At 33.8% G+C, this 20,970-nt stretch overlaps 3 protein-coding genes across 3 annotated transcripts; 2 read left to right on the top strand and 1 right to left on the bottom strand.

The window, feature by feature from the left end:
• Window positions 1-134: 134 nt before the first annotated feature.
• On the top strand, window positions 135-4,222 carry LOTGIDRAFT_228018 (hypothetical protein; the record flags this gene model as incomplete). Its single annotated transcript, XM_009045719.1, has 6 exons — window positions 135-342; window positions 1,391-1,515; window positions 1,783-1,895; window positions 3,171-3,339; window positions 3,658-3,821; window positions 3,954-4,222. Exons 1-6 carry the CDS (start codon window positions 148-150, stop codon window positions 4,220-4,222), a joined length of 1,035 nt encoding a protein of 344 aa, XP_009043967.1. The 5' UTR covers window positions 135-147.
• Window positions 4,223-5,599: 1,377 nt separating this feature from the next.
• On the top strand, window positions 5,600-13,766 carry LOTGIDRAFT_181264 (hypothetical protein). Its single transcript, XM_009045718.1, has 6 exons — window positions 5,600-6,019; window positions 9,811-9,935; window positions 10,771-10,883; window positions 11,372-11,540; window positions 12,383-12,546; window positions 13,087-13,766. The coding sequence occupies exons 1-6, from the start codon at window positions 5,825-5,827 to the stop codon at window positions 13,347-13,349; spliced, it is 1,029 nt and encodes a 342-aa protein (XP_009043966.1). The 5' UTR covers window positions 5,600-5,824; the 3' UTR covers window positions 13,350-13,766.
• A 649-nt stretch (window positions 13,767-14,415) lies between these two features.
• Window positions 14,416-17,635, bottom strand: LOTGIDRAFT_102642 (hypothetical protein; the record flags this gene model as incomplete). The annotated part of the gene is made up of 4 exons (XM_009045717.1): window positions 14,416-14,781; window positions 15,355-15,514; window positions 15,884-16,218; window positions 17,225-17,635. 4 exons carry the CDS (start codon window positions 17,633-17,635, stop codon window positions 14,416-14,418), a joined length of 1,272 nt encoding a protein of 423 aa, XP_009043965.1.
• Window positions 17,636-20,970: the final 3,335 nt, after the last annotated feature.

Genomic DNA, 20,970 nt, shown 5'->3' with positions numbered 1-20,970 from the left:
ATCGTTAAGCCCTATGAAATATGTTATTTATTAAAATGTGTTTCAACCAAATAGAACTTCGCGAATATATTTCGTTTTGTATTATTTTGTATACAATTTGTAATTTACCGAACTTTAACCTGAAGCAGTCGACGGATTAATATCAGAATGGGACTGTTTAGTATTATGTTCTCTACTGCAACTTTTGCAGTTGGCTGTGTGTTTGGTACCCTTGTTATGATAAGGACATTTTGGTTTGTTGTCCGAAATCCAAAAAGGGCGTTTTATGTCAAGGAAAGGATGGACCCACCAAAATGTTTACTTGACCCAAGTTTAGGAACCCACCACTTCATTCACTTGGAGGCAGGTGCTTTAATCAATTTAAAACCTGTCTAATACTACTGTACTAGGCCTATAACATACTAATAAAGGGATATATTTTGAGATAAGTCTACTGAGTAGCCTTACAACTTATAATTAGATAGCCAACAGCCAAACTCAAAGCTCATAGAATTATTGAAACATATAGAAGAAAATATAAAATAACCTACAACACCAGGGCAGTAGTTACTCTCTGACTACATTGAGCTTTGAATTGAATTTTTTCTTTCATTTTATAAATATCAAAAATAACATTTTCAATTGTATCATGTTGTGTCATAATTTTACAGATACCTATTTTGATGATGAATTTCGGGTATCCAGTACAAAGTAAACATATTACAAATGTGATCGGTTTATGTTTCAATATTTTAAATAAAAAATCAGCTCTCTGGTTAGTACACTGAAATCAAGCCCTGGCAGATGAACAGGTTTATACAATAGTTTTAGTAAAAATAATTCAAAATGGTTTATTCAAAATTTATTTATGAATTCTAGGCTGTCAAAGTCAAGCGAGTTCTTTTTTAAAACATAAGCTTAATCACTCTATATTCATTTAACAACTGTAAAATTACTTGTATGGATATTTCAAGTTCAGATGGATAATTATCTTTCTTTTTTTTCAATTATTTTTCACTTGATGAACAGTTTTCTTTTTTCTTGTTGTGTATCAATTTTTATTCCTCAGATATGTATGTCAAAATAGGTGACTAAGTTTAGGCATTATGAAATTCAACGTTCTGTTTGGTAAAAAAATTTCACCCACAAATAAATGAATCGGTCGTCTTTGGACAAAATATAGGCTTTGATTATATTTTATGGTTGTATTAAAAGAGATAATCTAAAGACATAAACATGAATGCAATGATATTCTTAGACTAACATTGCTAATTTGAGGCTGATATTCTAATTCACTTAAAAATTACTCTTTGTCAGTCAGCATGATATTTTAGATTTACTCAGAAGATCTGAGATGAAATTTTCAGCAGTATTATGATCATTGAGACATCATATTTTATTATTTTTGCAGAATGTTCGACTACACTATGTAGCTAATGGTGAGGAAGGTAAACCATTAATGTTATTTGTTCATGGTTTCCCTGAATTCTGGTATTCATGGAGATATCAACTTACGGAATTTTCCAGAGATTACAGGTAACCAGTTATTTGAATTTGGTTTTTCTGTGAATCAAAGTTGATAAAATTGGATGGAAACTTCTCCAGAATATAAGCTAAAAGGCACATCTATATATGACACAAGTAGCTATAATACGCCAGTAATCATGTTTTGTTTTATTCTTAAGCCAAAATGTATTTATAGCCCTAGCACTTAAAAGATAATGTATGGTGCAGAAAAGTAGGACGTAAAACTCCATTCATTTCATTTCATTTAAATGATAATGTACATTATTTGTATTTTAGGGTTGTAGCTATAGATCAGAGAGGTTACAATGAATCAGATAAACCGGCTGGGATCATGAATTATAAAGTTTCTGACATGGTTACAGATTTAAAACAGATTATTCCAGCTTTAGGTATTGAATTATTGTTATTCAACATTCATCTTGTGCTCCATATACGCAATCTAAGCTACCAACTGTTACGCCCAAATGAAATAGAGGGCGTATATTGTTGTCACCCATGTCCGTCCGTCCGTCCATCCACAATCGCTTGAAAACATTCTACAAGGCACAATTCTGATTCAACGAAACTTGGTATGATTGTTTGTTATCAACCAAGGAAAAATCCAAAAATATTTAGTATGAGTTATTGCACTTGTTCTTAAAACATAAACTCTTGATGGATTTTGATGAAACTTGGTGTGAGTGTTTGTCATCACCAAGGATGAACCCTAGTAAAAATTAGAAAGATCAAATAATAATTAGTATGAGTTATTGCCCTTGTTCTTGAAAGCGCATTCAATTTTAGCTTGAAAACACTCCAGAAGGCAAAATTCTTGACAGATTTTGACGAAACTTGGTGTGAGTCTCTGTAATTACAGATAAACCCTATTGAAAATCAGAATAATTGAAAAATATTTTGTATGAGTTATTGCCCTTGTTCAGAAAAAACGAAAAATATCATTGCCCTTGTTCTTAAAAACACGATCAAGTTTTAGCCTGTAAACAATCAAGAAGAAGGCAGATTTTGATAAAACTTGGTAATATTATTCAGTATTGCCTCAAAAAGTTCAAAAGAAGTGTATGTCTGAAGGTTGAATATCTCATACTGGTAATTGGTACTGTACTGCCAAATTTTTATTTTTAAAATCAAAGCTGCCAGTGGGCGTATATTACCTTGCCTGGCAAGCTATCTTTTACATAATTACTCTACTGTTTTATTATAGGGTTATTTTCAACATATTAGCTTTAAGGTCTTTAAGCCTCAAAATGGTCCTGTTGGTCGTAGAATGTCTTTGCATTGATATAAATATACACACAATCACGCATTATGTCTTCAAAATTTGTTTTACAGAGGATAATTTTCAGCCAAAGTTAGGCACTTTCAATGGAAAAAGAAACCTTACTTTGGAATATTTACTTGGAAAGAATGTGTTCTTATCTCTTCAAACGGGCAGCGGCCAAGCGATGTTTAGTTTTGTTTACATTACCTCATTTCTGTTCTACCAATCTGACTGGTCAGATCTAAATGCTACCAATCTCATTTTCACGGCTCCAAAATGAAGTGCAGACAGTCCTCATTTAATCATTTCTAAAAGAACTATATTATGGTTTGAAAACAAACCATCCAGATAATATTCAGATTTTTGTCTTTCATGAAAGCCAATGAAATTTCCCATTTCATTACAGGATATAAATCATGTATTCTAGTTGGACATGATTGGGGAGGAGCAGTTTGTTGGGCTTTTGCTAGTAAATATCCTGACCTCATAGATAAATTAGTGGTAATGAATTGTCCTGATATGGGGTCTTTTCTACCCTATGCTCTTGCAAATCCTTCACAGCTTCTCAAATCTTGGCAAGTATTTTTTCTGTCCTAAATAATAGATTAGAATTAGTCCGTTATATAAAGTTCAGAATTCCTTTTCTGTATAGATTCTTAGTGCTAACAATTTATATATTTCTCCGAAACAGGGCTCAGGGGATTTATGTAAAACAATTTCTGGAATTAAATTTCAATCATAATTGACTTCAATTAACCCAGGTGTATATTTGGTATTTATCTGATTCATGATAAAGCATTGATATTTCCATATTTGTTTGTATGATCATGATAGATATTGCTAAACATAACCTTAAATACCTCAGTCAATGATATTTTCTTCTTACATTTCAGGTATATTTATTTATTTCAGTTGCCATGGATACCAGAATTTAACTTTTGGTTAAATGATTATAAGAATATTGAGATAATATTCAGTGGTAAAGGATCAGGTGTTATGTGTGGAACTATTAGTAAAGATGATATAGAAGCTTATAAATATGCCTTCAGTCGACCAGGTTTGATATAAATTCCTAACTATTTATACAACTTCAAAATACTTTAAAATTCAATATTCTAGGTCGCTATTAACATACTTAACTGGCAGTTGGTGGCATTACAATATCATTTAACGTGAAAATATTTTTCAGGTGCATCTACAGCAGCCATAAACTATTATAGAGCTGCTACTCGGACATTTTCTAGACAAGATGCTACACAAATCAACATTCCAACTAAAATCATATGGGGATGTAAAGATGCAGCATTAGAAAAAGGGTTAGCTGAAATTTGTAAGAAATTTGTCACCAATCTAAGTATTGATTATTTAGAAGAGTCATCACATTGGGTACAAATTGATGAACCTGACAAAGTCAATCAAATTATCAAAGCTTTTTTGAAGGATGAACAAAATAAGTGATGAGTTAGACAATAGTTTTGATCAAAAAATTAATTAATTGATGAAATTATGATGTAAATCTTTCAACTGACATATCAATATAGTTTACCAAAGGTATCACTATGAATAAATTATCTAGGGTTTATAATCAGAAACACTGTAACTTTTTACACGCCCACATGAATATGTGGTCGTATTTTGTCGTCGCCCCTCACATTTCTTGTGAGCACTAGAGAGACCACAGTTTTCATTTGATTTTGATGAAATTTGGTGTGATGCTTTAGATTGATAAGATCTCGATCAAGTTTGAATTTGACGTATTTTCGTTGAACGGTTTTTGAGATATTACCCTTGACTTTGTTAAAACGCGTCGAAATTTGTTAAAAATAGTTTGTGAGCAGGATTGAAGCTACAGTTTTCAACCGATTCTGATGAAACTGGGTGTGATCATTGGAATTGATAAGATCTCGGACAAGTTCTAACTTGATGCATTTTTGATGAACAGTTTTTGAGTTATTGCCCTTGACTTTGTAAAAACGCGTCAAAATTTGTTCGTGAGCACAATAGAAGCTACAGTTTTCAACCGATTTTGATGAAACTTGGTGTGATCATTGGAATTGATAAGATCTCAGACAAGCTCTAGCAAGAGATATTTTTGACGAACATTTTTTGAGTTATTGCCCTTGGCTTTGTTAACACGCGTCAAAAGTTGTTTTTTGCCCTTGATTAGAGCTGTGTGATTTAATTGTTTGTTGTATTTTGGTTATTGATATTGATTTTAAAAAATTTCGTGGAATTATTCAGCATAAATAATTTCTTCAATATGAGAAAATTCGTACTTTAGTCACTAAAGACTGTTTTATCATTTATGACAGCTGCCAGTGGGCGTATGTTACCTTGCATTGCAAGCTATCTTTATCAGGATGAAGGAATCACTGAATGATTTTATGAATTCCTAGTAAAGTATAGAGTCTTTTTCAATCATTTGTAAAATATTTTTTGTTATTCTATGACAAATAAAAGTGCCAATACCATATTTTAGTACTATACAGTCTATATTTTTATAGTATTTTTAATTATTGATTCATTGTTAATTTATATACATGTACATTTACTTACTGTTGAAGACTAAGTTGGTGATATTTTTCCATGTGTTTTTTCCAAATGGTATCCTCCCTTATATGACTTGTTTTGAATTTTTCATCAATAGTGTTCATTTAACCATTTAACCAACTATTTTTTAGTTATTGCCTCTTATTGAACGAAAATTATATTGTTAACGCAGTAAAGACAATGGGACTGGTCCTCACGAACAAATTCTAACGAAGTTTAAGAAATCTTCCATTTTAAATAATATAAACTACTTTCATTGAAATCAGATTTAAATTGTACATGGGGGTGAGGGGAGGTGTCTTGAACTGCTCCGCCACTGATAACAAAACAATTTTCATATGGGTGTATAAAAACCTACTGCCACCTTGATATAACAATATGAAACGTCATGCTCCCATTCTATAATGTATTTGTTTGTAGAGTGATAAAGCTATTCAGGAATACAGTTCACTATATGTCTACCTTACTAGTTATTGAGCTTTGGACTCAACAACAGCTTGTTGCTGAATTATGGCGTTCATGGATATAGTAAGATATGTAATCTCTCTGAATATCGGATGTTTTTTCGGTGGCATTGTATTGATTCGATTGCTATGGCGCGTCATAAAGAATCCCAGTAATGTGTTATCTGTTAAAGAAAGAAATATTGCACCTAAATGCCTTACTGACCCAAATTTGGGAACTCATCATTATGTTCAATTAAAGGTAAGTGGTCAACTTTTTAACAGAATTGTCACTTTATAAATCTAACCAAACTCACCCATGTAAATTGACGAAATTGTGCAGAAACTAATGACTATAGGCGTTACTATAATTAATAACCTATACACGAATATGGGTAGCTTATTAGAATTAATACCAACTATCATTAAACTTTACCGTCGAAAGAGGGGTACACAACAAGGGGGAAGTTAGGGGTAAGAGGGAGTCTTATTTACAAAGTTATACCTGGTCTAAATGTTCGTTAGTGTGATAACAGTTCTATAGGTTCAAGAAATAGGTTTGAAACATGTAGGTGTTATTTTTTTGTCAAACTTTAATTTACGGCTTGCAATCAGACCCGTAACTAAGGGGAGGGGCGTGCGGGCTGGTTATGGGCCTAGGCTAAGGCCAACTTTTTAATCTTTAATAGTCTGATAACAGTTCTATAGGTTCAAGAAGTAGGTCTGAAACATGTAGGTGTTATTTTTTCGTCAAACTTTAATTTACGGCTTGCAATCAGGCCCGTAACTAAGGGGAGGGGCGTGCGGGCTGGTTATGGGCCTAGGCCAAGGCCAACTTTTTAATCTTGATATTAATCATCTCCCACGAAGACTTCTTACTTAAAGGTAATAAGATTATAAAAATGGCAGCTCAAGAAATCCGAGCGGATGTTGTCCGCTTAGTCCGTAAATGTAATCTTTTATGCTTTATCAATATGTTTATAAGAGAATACACTTTGCCTTATGGTGTACTTTTGTATTTGATAAATAATTAATGATTGAATTGAATACCGCTATCCTTTTCGCGGAAAAAAAATTCGTGAGGGTGAAAAAGTGATATTTTGATGGAAAATCGATGATTTGTACGGAAAACCACGAGGACGTTCCGGAAATATCCGAATGTACGCTAATGTATGCGTGACGTAAATCAGAGAGTATAGATAGACGAGAGTGATCACTTCGCTCGCGCCATTTTGTTTTCATGTACTGTGGCGCCATCTAGTTGGAGGGTGTTCATATAGATTGCAGTGCTCCAACATAGAGTGCTTCACTCGCTTTACAACACGATTATCTAACTTAGATTTGCAAGTTTTCATCTATATTCGAATACACCAAAGACTTACAGATAAATTGTCCTGACTCAATTAATGAAATGTTATTCCTTATGGTATGGATCAAGTTTAATGGAAACGGCAAATTCTGCCTGAAATAGGCCAATAAATATCAGTCCTTACTTCTATGCATCAGAGTTAAGCCTATAATATAACATCCAATCCATCCACAATATAATCACAAAAAGACACTTTTATAGCTGTTTTATGCTATGTGCTATCATGCCACTCCAACAGATAATATATCTCAATAAAAAAAAAAGACTTGATATAAGATTTATCATTGTCTATTATAGGGAAACATTCAGTAGTTTCGAGGGTTGATTTAGGTCTTGAATATATGTAAAAAGACTTCTGGGAGAATTACAAATACCACAGATATACCTCAAAGGTAAAGATGACAAATTGTGTGAAAACTGTAGTCTAGTAATACAGTGTAGTGTCTTGAACACATGTTTTTTTTATAGAACATTACTATTTGTGCATAACAACTGAAGCTTTCCTACTTTCCTTACATTTATTTTTGTTCCAGTTCCCTACTTTGAAATTTACAAAAATAATGAAGCCTACATCTAATGTATAGCTGACAAATTGCTTTATAACTCCTCAACTTTATTTTACTGTCGGAGTGCTTGTCACAAAGTTGTAATACAGTGTATGGAACTACGTTTTGTACAATCTTTAATAAGATGGCTAACACCCCATTTTTGAAATATTCTTGTGAATGTTTCTTTCAAAAACAAGTTCAATGCGTTTGAATAAATATATCAAAGAAACAGATGGTACTGTTAGGGAACCAAATGCAGTGTTGGTTTTGTGTTTATATACCTTAAAATGACAAACAGATTTGAATCTGACACTACATTATTATCAGAAATTGTGAGCTTGTTAAAACATTTCGAACAGTTATCATTAATATGCAGCTTATTTACCACAAAACCAGAAACATAACACAGAACATTTTCAACTGCAAGAGTTATAGGGATATCTTCTTCAATGCCTTCAATAGGAATATATTCAAATATTTATTGCCGCCATTTTTTTAGCAAGGACTGTGGCGCCATCTAGTGGAAGGGTGTTCATGTGGGTAGGTAGTAAAAAATGGTTTCACCTCAGCCGTCTCAGATCAGCGGCAGTTATTGTTCTGCTCCAAATTGTTCGAATGTCAAGAAACGCCACCCATACCTGCACTTTTTCCGATTCCCTAAAGACCCAGGCAGGAAAATTGATCGTTAATTTACAGTATACTACATACTGAGGAGACGTGCAGCTTGCGTCAACTAGACCGATTTCTTTCTTGTCTTGCTTGATGATCCTCCATGATGATGGGTGCTTGACCTCGTTTTGTCCTTTGAATTAAGCAAAATGTTTGATCCTTAATGTATGTTTCATTTTTATTTTCTTATGTATTAGGTGTAAGAGATGGGTAATAAATTGCAGAAGGAAGGATTTGGAAACAAAATCATCTGCATATCTAAATGCTAACTGCAGGCTCTGTAGCTGTCATTTTGAGACACAAGAATTCATGAATGCCAATAGACTACACTACTAGACTACAGCTTTCACACAATTTGTCAAATCTGTCAACAACAATGATAAATCTTATATCAAGTCTTTTTTTTTATTGAGATATATTATCTGTTGGAGTGGCATGATAGCACATAGCATAAAACAGCTATAAAAGTGTCTTTTTGTGATGATATTGTGGGTGGATTGGATGTTATATTATAGGCTTAACTCTGATGCATAGAAGTAAGGACTGATATTTATTGGCCTATAAATGGCAGAATTTGCCGTTTCCATTAAACTTGATCAATGCCATAAGGAATAACATTTCATTTATTGAAAGTCAGGACAATTTATCTGTAAGTCTTTTGTGTATTCGAATAGAGATGAAAACTTTAGATAAAGTTAGATAATCGTGTTGTAAAGCGAGTGAAGCACTCTATGTTGGAGCACTGCAATCTATATGAACACCCTCCAACTAGATGGCACCACAGTACATGAAAACAAAATGGCGCGAGCAAAGTGATCACTCTCGTCTATCTATACTCTCTGGGTTAACGATGGTTCCAAAAATTACGTCATGTGATTAATACGACGTAATGGCGGACTGTCTTTGTAAACAAACGGGAATTAAACACAAATCGTCTTTGTTTTACTTATACATGTATCTAAATTATCGATTATAGGATTCGAATTGGATACAATAGGATATATAGAAACATTCACGGTAGGTGTCAAGTGGCCCATAATTGACTTTCCATACACTTTAAGGATTTATGTTCTATGTTTTACTTGTATTGGCACAATTTAAACAGTGTCCAGTTTACAGATGAGCTTCTAAAATGTAATTCTGCAATAGTATTAAGTATTAAATTTCATTAGCACTATTGTTCTAACTGTTCTAATTGAATTTTACTATCTACGTGCAAAACTGATTTTGAACTGCCTTTCTGTATACACTTTGTAAATCTTCATATGCGGTGGAGTAAAATGCATACCGGTACTTAAATAGGCCTAATAATATCAAGCTGAGAAAGTAAGGATTGTGTCCCTTCAACAGATAACGTATGGGAATGTGGACATTGCTTTGTTAATCGCATCTTTAGAATGAAAGCAGATGGTATATGCAGTTGTTAGGTAATTTAGATTTGACGTTTTAGAAACTTTTTTTTTGTAGAATGTTAAACTTCACTATGTGGCTAATGGTGAGGAAGGTAAACCATTAATGTTATTTGTTCATGGTTTCCCTGAATTCTGGTATTCATGGAGATATCAACTGAGAGAATTCGCCCGAGATTATAGGTAGGTCATGTGGAACCAAAATCTAACAAATGTTTTAATATTTTTGGTTTCTTTAAGAATGAAAGAATGTCAATTTTGTTCTCGAAATCATTCTATATATCAGTTGGTTTTTGCGAACTCTTTTGGCTTCGATCGCCCAGGTTTATCCTTATATGGGAAAATAAAGATTAAGGAGAAAACACCGACATAGATTACAACATGCGACCATCATTTTTAAACGCCCACGTGAAATGGGTTAATAGGTTATTGCCTTTGTTCTTGAAAAGCTCGTAAACACTCTGGAAGGCGCAATTTTGATTTGGATGAAACTTGGTGTGAGTGTTTGTTTTCACCCAAGGATGAACCCTATTTAAAATCAAAAAGATAAAAAAATAATGAGTATGTTGTTGAAAACGCGTTCTGGACGGATTTTGACGAAACTTGGTGGGAGTGTTTGTAATCACCCAAGGATAAACCCTATCGAAAATCAAAAAAATCAACAAATATTATTGCCCCAGTTCTTAAATAAACAAGTTTTAGCCTGTAAACACTCTAGAAGGCCCAATTCTTGACAGATTATGATGAAACTTGGTAATATTATTCAGTATCGCCTCAAAAAGTTCAAAAGAAGTGTATGTCTGAAGGTTGAATATTTCATACTGGTAATTGTTACTGTACTGCCAAATATTTTTATTTAAAATCAAAGCTGACAGTGGGCGTATATTACCTTGCCTGGCAAGCTATCTTATTTTAAAGTAGATAGTTTGATATTCCTCTTGCAGTTATGTAGCATATCAATGACAACTTTCTAAATTGGATAAAACACTGCCTTTTTATTATTACTTTATGATTTTAGGGTTGTTGCTGTAGATCAGAGGGGCTACAATGATTCTGATAAACCACCCGGGGTCAGCAACTATCAGGTGAAACATATGGTGGAAGATCTGAAACAACTTATTTCAGCCTTAGGTTAGTGCAGTCTCTGTGAAATTTGCTGGGGTTCGATTCACACTGGGTGGCACACAATAAAACTATGGTATAAAATGACAGAATGAAGGTAGCCCCATAAAGTTGATTTGTACTAGTTACTGGTGGTTTTTTTGTTGTCTTAGTTCTGAGAGATGCAAAATCAAAGTGAAAAATATAACAACAACCCAATACTCAAGTGTTCGGGAAAACAAAAAAAGAATCAGATGGATTTGTAGACTTACTAATCTTTAGAATGACAGCTGAAATACGGATGATATCTTTGTCAGACGAGTATAATCAATCACATCCTTATATTGGGTCACTGGGAGAACCAGATTTGACAATTTAATATATCTGGTTACGTCTTCAAAAATCTAAACAGGGGTACCAATGTGTGTATGGTCAATATGATCATTGAGTTTTCTGTTTTTCTTTTAGAATTTACTTCGGTTAAACATCAACCACTATACAAATTTCTTGTTTTTCAGGATATAAATCATGTGTTCTTGTTGGACATGATTGGGGTGGAGCAATTTCTTGGGTTTTTGCTGGTGACCATCCAAATCTGGTGGAAAAACTTATAATAATGAACTGTCCACATGGGGCAGCTTTTCCGAAATACATACAGAAAAATAGATCACAATTCTGGAAGTCTTGGTATGTACCCTCGACAGCAGCCTGATTGTTTACTCACGTTAAACAACAGTAGCTACATCTAGAAAGTTTTGAGAAATTCTGCTCAACAAACTGATGTTCAATCGCTGTAACATACTTAATGATTTCAGATTATGTCTTATGCACAGTGTTCATATCCTACAAGTAGTTCAAATATTTGAAATTGAATGAATGGAGTTTTACGTCTTAAATTTCTGAACCTAATCGGGCTAAAAAGGACGGGTAGCGTCATGCAGTGTGCTACTAGGGAAATTTTGCCAGTCCCTTGGCCCGTCCACAATTGCCCGTAAAAACTTTAAAAGGCACAATTCTTGACGGGTTTGACGAAACATTGTGTGGGTATCTATAATCACCCAAGGATAAACTCTATTGAAACTCAGAGAAATCGAAATTATTTTGTATGAGCTATTGTCCTTGTTCTTGAAAACGCGTTAATTATTTAGCCCATAAACACTCTAGAAGGCACAATTCTTGACGGATGGTGTGAATGTTTGTTATCAACCAAAGACGAACCCTATCAAAAATCAGAAGGATTTAAAAATATTTAATTTGAGTTTCCCATAATAAATATGGGATTGTGAGAGCAACTGCTACATGATCATTATCATGTAACGTTGCTTAAGGAACATAGAAGTTTTCTGAGAGCACCAGTGTTTTGGTGTTGGATAATAGACCTACCTTAAATCACATGTCGACCGCACATAAATATTGCACAGCCCGTTTGAACTATGGAGGCATGACTACGTCTAGTAATAAGTTTCAGTAATAAGCAAGCAGTGAACGATAAAAAGTGCGATCTAATATGTTTTAATGTTTATTTACAGGTATATGTATTTCTTTCAACTACCATGGTTACCAGAACTATATTGCCGCTCTAGTGATTTTGATTTTTTTCAATTAGCTTTCACAAGTAAAGCTATGGGTGTGCAGTCTGGTATAATAAAACCAGAAGATATCGAGGCATACAAATATGCATTTAGCAAACCAGGTTTGTCGAGATTTTCTGTCTGGCCAAATCGTCAAATCGAACCGATGATTAAGCCCACATCATCGTCAATAATTGGATATTTGAAAAAATTTAGTTCCCGATCAGCCAATCAATAACAGTGTTCAAATTTGAGCCTTCAAATCCATGTGTGTCCAGAATATTATCCGCCTATGACTCGTCATTTTAAGACTCTGTGGTATAGAAAAGAAATATATAGAAATAGTGAGTAGCCTTAAAGACCTTGTTTGAAGTATTTTTAAGAAATTATGCGATTTTCGTATATTTCTAGTACTTTTGAAGAATATTTACATATATTCAAGACTCAAATCAACCCCCAAAATGGCGCAACTATCCCTTTAATGTTTGAAGGATGACAATGCTAATTTTCAGTCCAGATTTATAGTTTGAAGAGTTATGCACTCATTTAGCATAACATTTCCGTATTCTACATTAGTAATATTTAACACGCCCATTGAGCAACATCACGTTTAATATTGAATACCTATAAAATGGCTTCTATTCTATTCTACTCTACTTTAGAAACACTGACATCAGCTATTAACTACTATAGAGCTGCTTTTCGTTATGGATCCCGAAGACGACCAAAGGTAGAATCAAAAACTAAAATTATATGGGGATGTAAAGACGGAGCTTTGGAACGTGGCTTGGCTGAAGCAAGTAAAGAATATGTTAACGACGTTACTATTACCTATATAGAAGAAGCATCGCACTGGGTGCAAATGGATCAACCTCAGAAAGTTAATCAAATCATGAGAGATTTTCTAAATCAGTCCAAACTTTGAACTTGTTAATAAAATGATTTGCCAATGAAGAACTTGTTTACGCAATTAAGCGAATTGGAATATTGCATTAGCTTTTTTTCCAGCCAAATAATTATGAATGAAACAACGTCAAACATCAACGATGACCGTGACTTCAAAAGCTAGGTCTCGATAATTCTGAAGGAACATAATGATCATTCAAACAAATGGTAACAGCGATATCTGACTCCAAGACTATTTCGACTAAATTTGGTGTTCAAAATAGAATATTTTCGATTGATTGCAGCAAATGTGAAAGCAAATTTAAAGCAAATGACAATATGTATGTACGTCACATATTGAAACGCCACTTACAAATTGAATCATGCTATTATTTAGTTATATTCAAACATCCTGACTTCCGTTTGATCACTTTACATTTCCGGACGTTTGTCTGTTGACTACAACAACGACCATCACAATTATAAATATAACCCAAATTTTTTATCAAATCAAGTTGACAATTATCTTAAAATTTGTCTTAACAATTTCACAATATTCATAATACACTAAATTTCAACACAATTCAACAATTGTAATATTGGTAGAAGACAAGGTTGTCCACTGTGACCTTTCTTATTACTTCTCATATTAAACATTATCATCAAATCCTGTTCAAACTCTTCTAATTAAAGAGGCGTAAAGTATGTGATTGCGGATATATGATATAACGATTTGAACACTAATGAGTAAGAATGACATTTCGATAAAATAGTTCAAGATAAATGTATTTGAAATATGAAATTGTTACTTTCATGTTTGATACCTTTTGTCTTTTGTGGAAGAATTCGCGCTCAGAGTGGTAAGTTGATTAGTTTTTTGTACCTCACAGAAACTTTCAAAGCGAGGTTTCGCCTTGTCCTCTGTAGAAGTACGGCACTACAAGCTGAAATGATTATCAGAAGTTATCTCAGGTCATTTTTCGCTATACCAAGCTATCAGCTGTACTTTGCTCAGAGGGTAAATTTGTTAACATGGATTTCGAAAAAGACAAGTGAATAATATTCATTAATTTATTATGTGTATTTCTTATGACCGGATCCTAACTTTAATTATATTCTAATTCAAATTCATCTGCAGTCCATTCTTCATTTCCTTGCATGGCCTCAAATAATTCCATAGCAGTTGTATTGGAACCCGTTTGTGATATCCTACATACACCCTGTTCTGTTATGAAACTTTTGGTTGTTGTACAAGTGTTTTCTGTCTGAAGCATTTCTCTGTCACTAGTATTAGTGACAGTCGTACAATCACTGTGCGTCTTCAGATGATTCTTCAATTTTCTCTTACATCTAAATGACCGTTTACAAACTGTACAAGAATATCTACATAATTGATGTCTCCTTTTCATATGAGAAAGGCAGATGTTTTTAGTTGGAAAGCGTTGATCACATTTACCACATTTGAAAGTTGCCTTTGTGTTGTGACTACTGACATGTTTTCTAAGTTTGGTCTCCGACACAAATGAATTATCACAAAATTTACAAAAATATTCAATGTTCAAATTATGGCTGTCAACATTTGATGAAGCAATTCCGTTACTGACATCGTTCTCAAGCTTTAGTCTTCTTATTGGATCTACTGCGGATTGATGTGTATGACCATCATCCCCTGGCTTACAAGTTATAAATGATTTGGTGCTCATGTCGTTGCTGACCACGAGTGTTTGGTCTGCACCTAAGTCTGTATTGTCCATATTTTCGTGGCTTGTATCAGGTCTTTTAACGCTTTTCGAGTCTTTTGTAAAACGCTTACAACCTTTTTGGCATAATTTTGAATGTAAGGCCAATTTCGTATCACTCTTGTAAGTCTTACTACAAACTAGACACTTAAATCTGCTGCATTTCAAGACAGGCTTTCTTTTCTTTGTAAAGTGCTCGCCACTTTCTGATTTTGTGAAGCAGCGTTTTATATGTAATTGACAACCTTTGTAAGATTTAAATTGTTTGTTACAAATATTGCACGATAGTAGAGCGCCAGCTTTCACCAACTTTCTCTGAAAACGAATACCACAATTGTTTCGCCTATGCCGCAGTAATCCAGATTCCCAATTAAAATTTTGACCACAGTCTGAACAAGTGAAAAGTTTTAGCCCACTGTGTAAACGCAAGTGGTTTTTCAGATTTTGATGACTTGTATAACTTTTACTACATATTTCACATTGAAATCCGCCATTGACTAGAACACTCGAGTCAAAAGTTTCTTTATCACCACTGTCGGGTTCATACTGAAGATTCATCTCTTTCACGGATATTCCAGAAAGAATAGCTTTATTAGCTTCCTCTACAGATAAAAACTGAACGTCTTGAGTGGCATTATTCGGCAAAACTTCGCCATAAGAGGACGTAAAATCTGTTAATTCGTTCTGAGATGTTAGCACACCGTTGGAAAACGCATCTTTTTCAATGTATTTTTGTTCAGCACTATTTGAATTAGTCAAGGTTTCTTCCGAGCATGTCGATACGCGATTCGTATGTACTGTTCCATGTAATAAAAGACTTCGTAAAGAATTGAACCGTGCGGTACACTGGGTGCACGAAAAGGGTTTCAGATTTTCATGAAGACGCATGTGATTTTTGAAGTTCCTCGAAACCTTAAAATCTCTCTTACACAGATCACAATTAAATCTGGCTGGCTGATGCACACTGACTGTGTGTATTAATCTCTTCTTGGCAGAAGGGAAGGCTTTGTCGCAGCTCCTACACTTATAAGGGAAGACACCCTTGTGAATGTTGACATGTTGCCTAAGGTTTGCAACGTCTTTATATGACACACCGCACATCTTACAGATATGCTTCGTGGAAGAACGATGTCTTTTCATATGTATGTTAAAGGTTTGTTTAGTTTTTAACTCTCTTCCACAAATATGACATTCAAAACTGTTTGGAATTTTCGCCAATGTTCCCTTTGGTGTACCTTTAATATCTGTGTCGCGTTTGGTTGTAGGATCATCAATTTCGTTTGAATTGGTTAACCCGTACATCGGCCAATTGCGTTTTCGGATTTGGTTTTCTTGATATCCCATTGAGTATCTAGGTGAATGGTGCATCTGATTTGATTGATTTGCTTGATGTAATTTTGGACCTTTTCTTTCCTAGAAATAGAAAATGAATGTCCCATGAAGACGGGTTGGTAATAAAGACTTTTCGAATCAAATTTTTAATTGAAAATGGCAAGCATCTGGGTATTTTTTTTCTGTCTCTACAAATGTGTATTTATATATGGCTGTCTGAGGTTTATGTCCTCCAAGAAGACAATTCTTTTCAGGGCTATTATCAACCGTGTTTGAAAAACCATAAGGAAAATCCTAAAACATTGTCATAATCCGATAGTGATTCAACCGGACTTTTTTTTAGCTTTTGAATGTTTATTTGTAGTCTATTTGTATCATACTGATTTATCGTCTGATTTAAGCATTATAGTTTCTACAATTTGAGGAAGCATAGACGCCTGACGCGAATTGAATGATGGTGCAAATAAAAAGAGTCTAGTTTACTTTGGAGAAAAATTAAAATATCTCGGATCCCTTACCGATAGATATTTTTGTGAAATAAAATGGTAAAGGGGTGCAAAGGAATAGTAAAACTCGAACAAACTATACAATTTGAAATTTTATCAGAATTTTTATAAAAAAAAAAACAATCGAAGATATAGGTGTAAATGCAAAACTGACCAAGAACCTTATTTGCAGTCCAGAAACTGTGAGCAGGGAATATTCATGACAGTTTTGAACAACAAATTCTGGTTAGACGTCTGGATAGTAAAAAACCAACAACCCATTCATTAATCAATCAACGAGACCAATGTCCTTAACTGTGATGTTTTTTCACATGACGCATCATATTAGACCTCTGCACAAATGAATCTCCACAAAAAGTACAAACATGGTCTTTAATACCAGTATGTGTTTTCTTGTGAAGATCTAAAGTTCCCTTTGATCTAAATCGCTTTTCACAATCTGTACATCCATATGGCTTCTCTCCAGTATGAGATAGAACATGATATTTGAAACTTTTCAGACATTTAAAGTTCTTTTGACACAAATCACACTGGAAAATTTTGGGATTTTCAGAAAACTCTATATGTACACGTTTTATATGCCTACGTACATAAGATTGAGATGGAAATGATTTGTCACAATGTTTGCATTTTACAGACATTGACTGATCATGTGTCAGCATATGACTATATAAAGAACTTTTTGAAGCATATTTTTTACCACATATTGTGCAGTTCACATACTCTCTTTTCCCTTCGTGAATATCCATGTGAATTTGCAAGGTTCTCTTACAACTTAAACTAACACCACAAACACCACAAATCAGTTTGTCTTCACCACTATGACGAGTATATCTATGATAATTCAGACCTGAGTGACTTTTAAAAACTCTACCACAATCCTGACATTTCTGAGGCCCACGTGGTTTTCTCTTTCTTCTTTTACCGGAATGAATATCTGCTACATGGTTCCTATATGAATATATGTTTACATAAGTTTTCGCACATAGTTCACATGTTATAGTCCTGTCCATATGTTCTTTAGTTCTATGATAATCACACCCACTCCAAGACTTGAACTTTTTACCACAATATTCACAAGCATATTCTCTTTTTATTACTAAATCTAAATGCATCCTGCGTGTATGCTGCCTCAAACAATACTTGTTCGGGAATGTATTACCACACCTCTCACATTGATGTGTTTGGGTAATCTTGTGTCCCTGCTCATGATAATATAATCCCGATTTAGATTTGAATCTTTTGGGACATAGTTTACACTTGAGATCTTTTTCATTCAGTGCTGTATCACTGTTGACATCTGAAAGGATTGGTTCAATCTCACTTTCTGTTGTGTCTGTGGGACCAGCAGCTAATGATGTTGTATCTTGAATGGACACCTTATTCACTTTTGAAATTGCCTTACGAAGTGATCTTCGGACTTTGAATTCATCTTTTTTTATGTTAATTCCTTCAGTATCGCTTTCATTTTCAGCTATGTCATCTTCAAAGATGTCATTTTCAGATAATGTATTATCATCTTGTAAACCATCAGCATTATTGGTAACATATTCTGTTGATTCCAATTTTTTAGCATCTTTGGTTTGAATTATTCTTGATGATTTTCGTAAAGAACATCTAACTAATGAAGGGCTAATTGACTGCTCAGGTGTTTTCTTGGTTGATGATTTGGGACTTGGTGTCTTTTGAGCTGGTGTGTCCTCTTTTATCTTCTCATCATCATCATCAATTCCTTCTTTAGCAACCTGTTAATTATACAAAATAATGTTGAATAAATAGTTTTGTACCTCTTTAATTTCATAAACACTAGTTACCCAACAAGTATATATGCTTACATTATATGGGCCTGATTCTATTGTTCTAAAACATAATATTGCTGTAATCAAATTCTAAAGATAAACAGATAATCTATAGAAATATATGAGACTTCATTACATCTCAAATTTTGAGTTTTAATTGAAGAGATGTCGCTTAAAGATAATTGAAGAGATATAATATTAGCTGATATTAGTTGATGAAATTTAATTTCATCCATTTATATAATTTGTCAGAGTGAAATATGTCATTTGGTTGAGAAAAGATTGTATTTGAAAACATGACAATGTTACTTACAATGTGAATTTCACAGCAACATTCATCAATAACCATGTTATAAATAACAACTGATAAATTATTAAGGTTTACCCTTACCAATTATTGCTGGGTCCACAGGAATGCTTAGGAAAGATGACTTTCACACAACAACAGAGATTAAAACCCACAACCATCATTTCTTTAATATTACCAAATTATATGATGTCATGATTGCAACACTTTAATCAATTGGGCTACCAGTTTTATTATGCAAATATATTATCCAAAACTTTCCAAAAACTTATAACTAAACAATCAAAAATAAAAATGGTACCTGATGTGTTGAGGTATCTACAGTTGAAATGTTTTGAGGAATGCTTTCAACCTTCACATGTTCCACTTCAAACTTTTCAGGTGACTCAATTTCTTTATCTGACAAAATATGATCAGTGACTGTATCTTTATTCTCAACAATTTCATCATTAGCTTGTTCTCCAATATCAGTATCAAGGTCTTTTATTACATCAGCTACTGATTGTGGAATATCAGAAGCTGAAGACTCAAAGACACTTTCATCCTCTGTTGCTGCTGCAAACAATGATGAAAAACTTTGCTGTTCTGAATTTGCAGTGTCATTCTCTGGATTTGGATCAATTTTCAAAGTAGCACCTTTGGTAACTGGATCAGTAATGATTGTCAGTTTTGGAGTGGAAGCAGATGATTTTGTGGACAAAGTATTCTCCTTTAGTGATTTTTTTTTCTTTCGACGTGTAGCAGGCTTCTTGGATTTTTTCTTTGGAATATAACTGCAATGATCATCTTCTTGTAAAGTTTTATTTACTTCGTCATTGTCCAATGAGGATTTCTGAGGAGATTCTTTAGGAACTACAAATTCCATCTGAATAGTTTCAGATTTTTCCGGTGATATTCCCTGGTCATTATAAATAAGGTTACTGAGAGTCACCAAATGGTCATGGTTTTGCATCTCATCTGGAGGAAAATAAGCTATCACTGATTTATCTAAGAATTTAACTTCTAATGGTTCAGAAGCTGTATAGTTGGAAGAACTTAATTCCTGACTTTGACCATTGCTTATATCAAACAGTTTTTCACTTTTCTGGAGGCAGTAGACAAAATCTTCCTCAACAATCTAAAAAATATACCAAAATTATATTATTATGCAAAGAAAGCCTTGCCAAAGAAGGTGATATACGCCCACCAGCAGCTTTGATTGCAAGTACAAATCATTGTTTGTAGTACAGTGAGCATGAGCCAATTGTGAACAGACGAACGGATGACAATATGCTTCCATACTACATGTGGGCATATAAAGATCTTGCTTGAAGAGCGGGCAAAAGTTACACTATATGGTTAATAGAGTGAATACACAAAGTTGAAAACGACATTTTGGTGAAAAATTATTAGATCATCCTGAAAATCAATAGGGATCATCTTCATAATGAAATTGACACACAAAATAAAAATCAAAAGAATCGGTAAAAAATTGTAGCCTGTAGAGTGAGCACGAGATACACAATATAGCTAATAGAGTGAGACGATATCTCAGGGAAAAATTATCAGATCATCATGAAAATCGATAGGGATCATCTTCATAATGACATTGACACACAAAATAAAAATCAAAAGAATAGGTAAAAAATTGTAGCCTGTAGAGTGAGCACGAGATACACAATATAGCTAATAGAGTGAGACGATATCTCAGGGAAAAATTATCAGATCATCATGAAAATCGATAGGGATCATCTTCATAATGACATTGACCTATAAAATGAAAATCAAAAGAATATGCAAAGAATTATAGCCTGTAGAGTGAGCACGAGCCAAATGTAAATGGACGACAGGTTGATTACAAAATACGCCAAAAATATATCTGCGGGCGTATAAAAAGTATTACTTGAACCATTGTAGCCATTAATATGACCAGTAATAAATATACCAAAGAACAATGTCAACTATGTCGACATAACTAACCCAGTCAAAAAGTGAGCCT

Source organism: Lottia gigantea (genome assembly GCF_000327385.1).
Source record: "Lottia gigantea unplaced genomic scaffold LOTGIsca_1, whole genome shotgun sequence".
Taxonomy (NCBI): domain Eukaryota; kingdom Metazoa; phylum Mollusca; class Gastropoda; family Lottiidae; genus Lottia; species Lottia gigantea.
This window is presented reverse-complemented; position numbering and strand designations above follow the sequence as displayed.